The sequence below is a fragment of the Pteropus alecto genome, unplaced genomic scaffold (genome assembly GCF_000325575.1).
Source record: "Pteropus alecto unplaced genomic scaffold, ASM32557v1 scaffold156, whole genome shotgun sequence".
Lineage (NCBI taxonomy): Eukaryota > Metazoa > Chordata > Mammalia > Chiroptera > Pteropodidae > Pteropus > Pteropus alecto.
Genome location: NW_006437746.1, coordinates 3310544 through 3321456, shown reverse-complemented (window position 1 = coordinate 3321456; position 10913 = coordinate 3310544). Strand labels below are relative to the sequence as shown.

Here is a 10913-nt window from a genome sequence, read left to right as displayed (position 1 = left end):
CCGCTGCCTCCTCCCCACCCCCTCCTCTCCCTCCCAGATACCACATTGGGAGTGTAGATATTCTGTAGACACGTGAATGTCTACAATATCTGTTGATGTCGTCACTTGAAAATGTTTTGTCTCTGCCATAGGAAACAGATGACATTTTTCTCTTTTCCGTATCTTTTGTTAGATTATGGTCAAATCTGAGATTGAGGAGTTGGTTCCAAAGGAGGAAATATCAGAAGAAACAGAGCTACACAGAATCACCTCCAGAGAACTTCCGAATGGTGGTCCCCAGGGAGGCAGGATACGGAAACTGGGATGACACTCTGAGAATTCATCAGCAGAGTCCTTCCTGACAGGGAGATGTTGAGGTCAAGGACCAGAAACTTAAAGCCAGCAGAAACCAAGGATGCAGAACCCTCCCCAGACGAGAAAAAGCCAGAAAGGTAAAGAGTTTGAAAACTGCTTTGATCTAGCCTCAGAGAGTATTTCACATCGGAGAATCCATAGGGAAAAGAACAAGGAGCCAGTTTCAGAAGTCAGAGCACAAGTCGCAGCTTACGAAAGGCTTCGGTGTGTCGCCCCACTGGCAGCCAAGTTCTGAGAAGCCCGAGGAGGGAAGGGCAGCCAGGCAGGACCCAAAGCAGAGAGGAAGAGAGAGTGTCTGGGTGTGTCACCCTCAGAGACAAAAGTGCCCTTGAAGAGGAAAGCGGGGGTGGAAAACAGTACGTAGGAAGGAAACCCTTTATCTGTCAGGAGTGTGGCAAAAAGCCTTTGGTCAGAGTGTAAACCTCATTGTGCACCAGAGACTGCACGCTGGGGAGAAAACTTTTCTGAGTAATGAATGTGGGAAAGTCTTCAGTCAGAGGTCATACCTCATATGACATCAGAGAGTCCCCAGCGGTGAGAAACCCTGTGGATGCCAGGCATGTGGGAAGAGCTTCCGCCAGGCTCAGCTCAGAGCGTCCACACGGGGGAGAGAGCTCTTGAATGTGGCGAGTGTGGGAAAGACTTCGGTCAGAGTTCAGGCCTCACTGTCCATCGGAGGATCCACACAGGGGAGAAGCAGTTTGTGTGTAATGAGTGTGGCAGAGCCTTCAGTTGTAGCCCATATGTTATTGTGCATCAGAGAATCCACACTGGGGAGAAACCCTATCAGTGCAATGAGCGTGGAGAATCCTTTGGACAGGGCTTCCGTCTTACTGTCCACCAGGAAGCTCATTGCCGGGAAGGAACCTCACCCAGCTCCTTGGGTTAGTACCCAGTGTTAATGGGGCAGAGTTTATCCCTCAGGTTCACGTGCTTGTTTCCACCCAGGCCGGCATCTTGTAAATACTAGGTAGCGGGTGAGAGTCGATGACCTCTGCACCGCTGAAAATCCGGATCCAAACAGTCACTTCTGCTCATACCTGGCTTTGTTCTCTTGACTTCTGTCTCCAATCAGATTGTAAATTCAAGAGATAGATGCAAGGTCCTCTTCCATTTTGACCAGAAACTCAGGAACTCTCCATTTCTACAACACTGATTAAATTTTAATCATTTGGAAATTTGGGGTATCAAGAAATTCTTAACCTGACAATTTTGCAGTTGTCAAGTTGTCAAAATGTAGACTCGTAGTGTGCTAGGATTTGGGGAGCTTAGAAGGCTCACCCTGACATTTAGAATGTCGTATCCCCTTTCAAATTATCGCTGTCTTTGGAAATAACCCAAGCAGAGAGGATACATAGGATCATGAATCAAACAGATATTCACAGACAGAACTGTGGACTGAAGTTAACAGGATGAACTATAAAATCCTGTCCATCAGAGTAAGCAGTTTGAGCCTCTCAGAAGCCCCAGACCCTTGAATAGTAAAGATGCTGAGAGTGGCGTCTTGAAAAGCATCAGCCTTCTCTCACCTACACTCACTAGGCTGCTAAGGGCTGAAGTCCTGGTCTTAGAGCCTGTTCCCTCCCCTCTACACTGTATAGGCCGGCCTTTTCTTAAAAAGAAAAATATAGTTATACATGTGTATATAAAATTTTTAAAGTAATAATCTCAACCATCTGCCACGTATTCAAGAAGAGATAGATGTATTACCTTCAGACTAAAAGAAAAACATGACAGGAGGAATTCAGCACACGCAAGTATGTATAGTAATGCTGATTGTTGCCCATGACCAGGAGCTGAGCATCAGCCCTCCAGATAACTCGGGATCTGGTCCTCTGTTAGGCACAGATCGGCACAGTCCGCATCCCTGGTGGGTCAGTTTTAGAGATTTTACAAAACTGTAAGGTCGACTCTCAAAACATCTTCGGCCACCTACTACCAGGTCAGTTCCAGCATGAGATATAGGTTCCCTTTCAGTCACTAGTAGGCAAGACAGGGGTGTTGGGGTCAGTCACCAGCTTGATTCTGGGAACAGGGAAAACCTGGGATGAGTTGTAGTTACGACCTTGACTATTAGCACAAGCTGTGCGGTGTATCAGAAGCAGTTGGAATTTCAAGGACGATCCAGAGTATAAGCAAATCTTTCTTTCCTGCAAAGTACTTTCTCATTACTCCTTTGGGCAAGAACCGGGGTACTTTCCCTAATTACAAAGTGGAGGTGTAGGGTGAGCACTCCAAAGCAGGCGTTCAGGAGAGCAACTGCTAATCTCATGTGTTTGCAGAGCAAGCGTACAAAACAGGCTGTGCAACTCCTTGACTCTGCTGGGAATAAGACTTGGCATCTGTGTAAAACTGCCAGCTGCCTTGGACAGAGACCCGGGAAAGGATTGCTGTGCTGGAAAAGAATTCCGATGGGCCTTGTTTATGTGACATGCCAGATAACCTTGATTTAAGTACAGTTGCCAAGACAATGTGGCCTTGAAACCGGCCAGAGCAGAAGCATATACTGCGTTCGTGAGCGGCGTGCAGTCTGCTAGTGGAAGGGGAATGGGAGAGCGCACTGGGCAAGCAAGACCAGTAGCTACGGCAGCCTCCTACCGACGAGCTTCGCTTGTTCAGATGAGGCTTTTAACAGTCTGCAAAGGAACTTAGGAGAGGTTTGTTAAAAGATAAATTTCTCCCCCAAAAAGGTAAAACCATGACTCTTATGCAAATATAAAATGAACAGATACGTTTTAAAGATCGTGTTCAAGCCATTATTAATGAGGGAACCCATTGAGATGTTCCAACCAGTTCAGAGAAGCCAAGGAAGGACACGTTTACACGGCCTGACTCGGTGCCCCGCCTCTTAGCGACGTGCATTACCACGGGGCTGTAGGTTGGGGGCGTGGCTTAGAGAGGGTGTGGCTTTCGTTAACCACGCCTTGTATTAGTTCCAGCTGTTGGTGTGTCCTCTGCTCTTAATGGTTCCTCCCCAACTCCTGCCCTACCGTGAAGAATGTGCACCACAGGTAGGTGAGCAATGCGAAGCGGTGAGGCCGGCGTGATAGTTTGGGGCTGCAGACCTGGACAGTGGAGGCAGCCATGGGAAGGAAGGGGACAGAAGGAGGCATGGAAGAAAACTGCTAGAGGTGACCTGTGTGTCTGTCCATCCAGGATGTTGACGACTAGTTGGGTGTGCAGGAAAATGAGAAAGGGTGATTCAAGAGATCTTATCCCAAGTGCTTTGAGCATCACTGACATTAACCCAGAGGGAGAGGGGACATTTTGGGAAGGGGCAGGTGGTTGGGGATTTTAACCATATGAAATGCTGGCAGTTATTTTTCATGGAGCCCCTCAAGGGGCCCTGGGAGATGTCACCTTACAATCTCGGATGGGGAATTGGGTGGAGTCCATGAGAGCAATGGGAGGCACCAGATCAGAGAGAGGTAGAGGAGAGGGAGGGATGAGCAAGAGATAGGGTACTTGTGTCTGCTCGCTCCTTGCTCGGACACCATGGCTTGGCTGTGGCCATCTCTTGTAACCAGAGCTCCTATGGGAGACCCTTTGCCTCAGCTCTAGCCACACATTCTCTCCTTGTCCCTTCAAGGTAGGGGTGGCATTGACACCAGCTGTTGCTGATATCTGGTGCCCCACTCTCTCCTGCCAGACCTCTGTAATCACCCCTTCATTGACCTCTCAGCTTCTTGCTAGGGCTGGTATCACTGGCAGCCAGGGCATCAGAACACTGGACTGTGTTTTATTTACCAGATCAGGCCAAGTCAATGTTTCAAGCTAAACACTGCTTAGTGACCGTGGAAGCGCAAACATTTCATTTATTCATAAAGCTTTCGCACTACAGAAGGAGCCAGTGCTGAAACGGTTTTGGACTCCTGGACACTCCAGCCCACGTGGACCGAGCCCTTCTGAGCATCCGAAGCCCAGAGCACACAGTGTGTGCCCACACTCGCCTGGTTTTCCAGAGGCATCCTTCTAGGCACAGCTGTCTCCCATCAGGTTTTGAAATCCTCTGTACCCTTTAAGGTTCGACTCAAGTGCCAGTTTCTTCACTCTGTCCTCTGAACTTCCCACCATTATCTTGGGCTTTCCTGCCACCAGAATGTCCTGCCTTGTGTTGGTCTTGCTTCCCCTGCTGGACCGTTTCTAAGGGCCAGGACCAGGTCTCACTGTGAATGCCTTAGCACCCTCAGCATGGTGCCTGTCACACAAAAGGCAATAAATTGTCTGCTGAATGAACAGAAACTGACTAAAGGGATACACAGGTGCCCAAGTCTGAGACAAACTAGCTGGATTTCTCTTGTTGCCTCCCACACAGGCTTTGTCTCCTTTTCCTCTCTTACCTGGCCACCGTGAGTCACCACCGGCTTCCTCTTCCCCTCACTTCCCTCTCCCTTCTGTCAGTCCCCTTTCTTACCAAGGCTTTGCAGCTCCCGAAAACAGGTGTCAGAGTGAGAAGATAGCTCAGAGCCCCTCACATCCAACTCCGGCATCGCACAGCTGTGGAAAATGTTGCCGAGTGCTCAGGGGCTTGGCCAGGGGCACACTGGCACAGGAAGCCGAGTCCTGTGGGTAAGACTATGGCCTTGGTTGGCAGCACCCACACAGCAGGGATTTTGACCTGTCTTTCCACCTCCCCACATGCATCCCAGGCCAGCCACTCCCAGTGACCTGCAGATCCACCTTCACTGGGGTCCACTTAGGCTCATTCTGGGGCCTTGGCTGATTCTGGTCCCTGGGCTCTTCCCCATCCATCAGTGCTAACTCGTTCTCCCAGAGCCAGCCCACGAGGCCCCATCAGTGTCCCCTCCACAAGCATTTTGCTTTTCCTGCACACACGTCAACATGTCACTTGCCTTCTAGGGTCCTTCAGTCACTTCTGGGTTTATGAGTGTATCTCGTCACTGAAGACACTGGAGGCCCTCACAGGAACCTGCTTTAGGCTTGTTTGGCAGCACCTGGCGCAGAGCAAGGTTTGTTACTGACCTCGAAAAACCAAGTTGAGTCTAAATGTCACAGAAATGAACACTGGACTCAGAATAAATTTTGAGCAGATAGAGTTTATTACAGAAACACTGCACAAGGGAGCATGGAGGGAAAAAACCATGCTCTCTGAAGGCCTTTTGTGACAGGATTATAGAGATCATCAGAAAGTGAGAAGGGGTTCAGGACTGAGGATGTGACCCCTGGTTCTGCGGTGTCTGCCATGTAGCCATCAGTTTCAAGGTGGTTACGAGATGTTCTTCTCATGGGCAGCAGTCCCCTTCGAGGTCCTGCAAAACAAAGGCTTACGCAAACAAACCCATTAGCCTTTGTCTTTTGCAGACTTAAGATGTTACTGGTTTCTTCCTCAGAGGCCATGGGCACAGACTTAAACCTTAACTGGAATGTCGGTGGGGAGAGAACGGGTCAGACCAGTAGAAAATGAAAAATGAAACTTCGGTATTAGACAAGATGGAGTCTCCCTCCTTTTAGCTATTTTATACTAGATCAGGTTGACCAGGGCTGGGTTTTCTCTTAGCTGGATCCATATGAAACTGGGAGCCCATCAACACTGGGCCCTGGCCAGGGAGCTCGGCTGGTGTCTCTTCTGGGCGTGAGTGGTCTGGTGAAAGACGAGGTGGGAGCTCTGGCCAAAGGCCTTCCCGCACTGGGCGCAGCGATAGGGCTTCTCGCCGGTGTGGGTGCGCTGGTGCACCAGGAGGTAGGAGCTGCAGGTGAAGGCCTTGCCGCACTCGAGGCACTCGTAGGGCCTCTCGCCCGTGTGGCTCCGCCGGTGCACCAGGAGGCGGGAGCTTCGGCTGAAGGCCTTGCCGCACTCGGGGCACACGTACGGCTTCTCGCCCGTGTGCACGCCCCGGTGCACTCCGAGGCTTGAGCTCTGGCCGAAGGCCTTGCCGCACGTGCTGCAGACGTAGGGCTTCTCCCCCGTGTGCACGCGCTGGTGCCGGATCAGGTGGGAGCTGCGCGTGAAGGCCTTCCCACACTCGCCGCACCGGTACGGCTTCTCCCCGGTGTGGATTCTCTGGTGCACGATGAGGGTGGAGCTCTGGCCGAAGGCCTTGCCACACTCAGTACACATGTAGAGGTTCCTGCTGGGGGCCGCCGGGCTGGTGCCGTGGCACGTGCCTCCCTGGAGTCCCACGCGGTCCTGGCCTCTCTCCCCTGGGAGGTGTTTTTCTTTTGCTGGGCTTGGGCCGGGGCCGGGGCTGGGGCCGGGGCTGGGGCTGGGGCTGGGGCTGGGCTTCTCGCTCTTCACTTGCCTGTCTGCAGGCTGTTCGGAGTGCTCCTCTCTCCTGCTCTCCCCGCCTCTGGCTTCCCCAAAGGCACGGCCCTCTAGAATCTCACCCTGGAGTCTTCCAGAGAATTCTCCTCTCAGATTTGTTTCCTCCAGAATCAAATCCTCCTTTTCAACTTTGGTTTCAATATCTGAACAAGACATAGAACACAAAAACAAATAATACGTAACAAAAATAAAGAGTCGACGTTATATTCTAGATGGGAAACATGAGACTATATTGGGATTTGAGGAAACCCACTAAATAACATCCCTCTTTAAAGATGCAATATGGCACCAGGGCCAAGAGTATGGCCAAAACCCACCTCTGCCATCAGCAGTCACTTGACCTCTCTATCTCAATTTTCCCATCTGTAGAATAAGTTAATGCTAATACCTATATTGCAATGACGTTGTAAGAAATAATGTACGTAACAAGTTTAGCTAGGTAAATATTAGCTATTAGTATAATTCTCTACTCAACTGAGAAATAAGATATGGGGAGACAAATATATTTCATCCTTATTACTGAAAAAGTGACATCGGCAAATGTGGCTCCGAGCTGCAGGTAAGTGGGGTCACTAACACCGAATCTCAGGATCAGACAGCATTCGGCGCCCAGGGACTCAGCACTGGGTGGCAGTGTTTGCTCTTTTAAACCTGCAGCGAAGAGGACCAGAACGCACGTGGTCTCTGTGGAGAGGCCAGGCCCACGGGAGAAGAGGAAGGACTGGCTTTCACAGAGCCAGTACTTTTACAGAGTCACCAATCAAATCTAGTCCCTTTTTATCCTAGGTCAAGAGTGAGGGTGGGGCCAGAGAGGGGTCCCAAATGGTAGCAGTGAGCTTCCTGACACACCAGGATGCGAGAGCAGAGGACTTACATCAAAATTTACTCCACGATGGTTTCAGGGTACGGACAGAGGAAGGAAGAGAAAAGGGCAGTGAAGGAAAGCGTGCATTCTGGGGAGCGTCAGGGACGGCACTGTCACCAGACATCTGCCCATGGATGGCAATGCAGACGTGACAAACTGCCAAGGTGGGAAGGGAGGCACGGGGTGTCTTGCGAACTGGCCAAAGTAAGCGAGGTGGTTGGAGAAGGGCCCGGATGTAGACAGTGGGGTCCCGGGAGTCAAAGGAGCCAGACCAAGTCCCTCTTGCTAGCTAGAGAGAGGCAGGCAAGAACTCCTGGACTCAGGGATCCAGGAGATCAAAGAGGGGAAGGGGGCATGAGGGAGCCATGTGGAGGGACAGGTGTGGGGCGGCCAGGTGTGAGCAAGGCGCTGCGCAGGGTTTGGCAGTGGGCAAGGCAGAGAGGTATGGATCCCCAGCCTCACAGCCCGCAGGCTTAGCTAGGCAGGAAGAGAGAGCAGAGCAGCTGACCCTCCAAAGTGGAGGAGAGAGACATATCCAGGCCCTTTCAGCCCAGAGCTACGGGAGACAGAGCAGAAGAGGACCGTGCTCCAAGGCCCAGAGCCGCAGGGCAGTGGGAAAACGCTAAAGCCGCTCTCTGGGACAGCAGTCTGGGCTGCCCTCCTTGGGAATGGGAGAGTCAGGAAGGGGAAGACTCGGGCCCAACACTGGGAAAGGGCGTTGTCTGAGCACATTCGCAAAGAGCAGAGGAGTCTCAGGGGCAGAGAGGGCCAGGGTCTGCCTCTGCGGCCCTAGCCTGTCTGGCCTGACCTCCCGTTCCACAGCTGCCTTCTCGGCTTCCCTGAGCTTTCTCATCACTCAAGCTTCCTGAGAGGTTTCCTGCCTCTGTCTTTTTTCCTCATCTTCCTCATGTCCAGGATCCACCCACCGATCATCTGGGCTTAGCTCAGGCTGCACCTCCCTCAGGGGGCCTCTGTCCACCCCCGCGCCCTGCCCCCTCCTCCATCCAGCCCCACTTCTTTGGCAGTGACCTCAGATTTTCTGGTGAATTAGGTTTCTCTTCCCCTCGTGTCCACCTTATGTTCCCGACTAGGCTGTTTCTGCAGGGCGACAGCTGAATCCTGTTATGCCTGTAGTCTTCTTAACCTGGTGCACTTCTGCAAATGTCTGTGAGGGCACAGTGCTGGGCTGGCACAGTCCCTGCCCTCAGACCCACCGGGAGGTAAAGCGTGCGTCTGTCCTGCCTCCCTGCCTCCCTCAGGCCTACTCCCAACACTCAGTGCTGATGCACAGCTGGCAAAACGCTTACAAAGACACTGACTGACCAGCCTTGGAGTGAGTCACTCTGAGGACATGTCTGCCAGACAGCTGTAGCTAATCAAGGGGTGAGAATTTGTTAGAGTGGGTTGTTTATTGGGATTATTAGAAGGAATCTGGGTTTGTGGCCCAAGAAAGCAACCTATCTCATCAATGTGAAACTGTGGAGCCATGATGGGCTGGGAGCATCTGGTAAACAGAACTCTTGTGGCCTCCGGCCTGTACTGGCATCTGGAGCTAGGTCTGCTCAAGAGACATGGGCCACATTCTCTCTGGCGCCTTCCTCTACTGACAGCTTGGCAGGTTGGTGTGATTCTCAAGATATTTGCTAACTGACTGGGAGGTAAACAGCCTTTTCCTGAGACGCATGGACCCTGTCTGGCAGCCTTGGGGGAAAGGCCAGGCCCTGAATCCTGGGTCCCAAGAGGCCCACTCTGCTGAGAGTATCAGAGTGTCACCCCCGAGTCAGCGGGTGGAGGCGAAGGCCAGTGAAAAGCAGCCTTACTTAGCCTGACTGAGGCCCCTCGCTTCAGCCCCAGCAGCATTTCCCCCGCAGTGGCCCTCAGGACAGGAACCAGATGGGTCCCAGGCAGCAGGTGGACTCGGAAGGCTGAAGTCAGAGGAGGTCCTGGCCCTGCTCTCAGGGTGCCTTTCTCATCCCAGATCTCACGCTGTTGTTGCCAGGCTGGGTTGGAGACCTCAAAAGAAATGTTGGAGAGAAGTCCAGTTGGCCTTGGGACGGGGAGGGTAAGCGAAAAAGGGTCAAAGCGCTGGCTCTCCCTTCTCCCCTTCCCTTGGCTGGTGGGCAGTGGGGACAGCCCACGATAAGTACAAGGCAAACTTTATCGGAAGGTCTGGGACCAGAAGGCAAAAAAGACGTATACTGAAGCGTCATCTCCAGGAGGGGATGCTGGCCCCATCCACTCATGGGAGCGCCCTCCCAAGGAGCATACCTGCTCCTGGACAAGGACCCCGGGCTGACTGATGGTCACAGTAATACCATAGGAGGACAGAACAGTTTACAAACCTGTCCTGTCCCAGCCTCTTTTGACCCACACCACCCTGTGAAGCTGGCAGGGAAGAAAATCCCACTTCGCTTGACAGGTGAAGAAACAGACTTGGAGTTTTGTGCCTTTCCTAGTGAGATGACACGGCAGGTCCTAAAAGGCCCCTCATGGCTGCTTGGTACTTGGTACCAGCTAGCCGCATGGAGTTAGTAAGAAAGAAATGAGGCCAGTGCATCTGGGCTCACATATCTAAGGGTCTAGGCCCTGTAAGGGAACAAAGAATGGCTTATGAGGGGACCAGAGAGCGAGTCCCACCCCGCCCCTGCAACCCCTGGTGCTTCGACCACTCTCTGGGGGCCAGCCCGCCTTCCCAGCTCTCACCTTCAGCTGTAACCCACCATGCTCCAACGGGAAATGCCCACCCTCAGCCCTGCTGTTGGTGTTCCCGAGGCCAGAGCCAAGGCCAGGTGCTGCTCCTCCTCCAGGCTCACAGGGATTGTCCGCATTTGTGTGCATCTCATTCTCACTTGACCCCAACTGATGGCAGAGAGGAAACCCTGACGTGTTCCTGATGGTGGCTTCTTTGGACTCACGGAGTGTTACCTAAAGGGACATTAAACACTGTTCACCAGAGACCTAGCCCATCCGAGGCGGGTCATCAGCTCCTGAAGGAGGCAGGGCCAGCCTGAACACACGACAGTGGGCGCCCGCTGTTCCAAAGACCCAGTGGTACCCAGCAGGGTGGAAGGAAAGGTGCTCCAGCCCACCTCAGCTTCTGGGAGCCGCTCTGGCCCCCACAGCTGTCTGGCACCAGGGATCATCCCACTCCTGCCTCAGGTCCAGACCTGAGACTTCCTTCCTGAGACATCCCCTCGCAGCTACTTCTGGCCTCAGGGGGTCGCATCTGGCTCCTTCTTCAGCACAGTGGCTCCTTGGACTCTAAAGAGATTCTACCTTTTGGGCCCTGAGTTATGACTTCATACTTCCCCTCTCTGACCTGTTCTCTGTCCCCTCAGCAGCCGAGGCCTCTGCTGGCTCCAGTCTCTGCCCAGTTCAGGGCCCACCACCACCAGGAGACAAAAAGGAATG

The 10913-nt window shown here is 52.6% G+C and overlaps 1 protein-coding gene across 1 annotated transcript in view; it reads right to left on the bottom strand.

The window, feature by feature from the left end:
- LOC102885185 (zinc finger protein 35) overlaps positions 1–10913 on the bottom strand; it is a 66302-nt gene that overhangs the window by 20659 nt on the left and 34730 nt on the right. The window contains exon 5 of the mRNA XM_006914843.3: positions 5392–6443. Coding sequence (XP_006914905.2) covers positions 5900–6443 — 544 coding nt within the window. The 3' untranslated portion in view covers positions 5392–5899. Of the gene's footprint in view, positions 6444–10913 lie in introns of the transcript that reaches the window.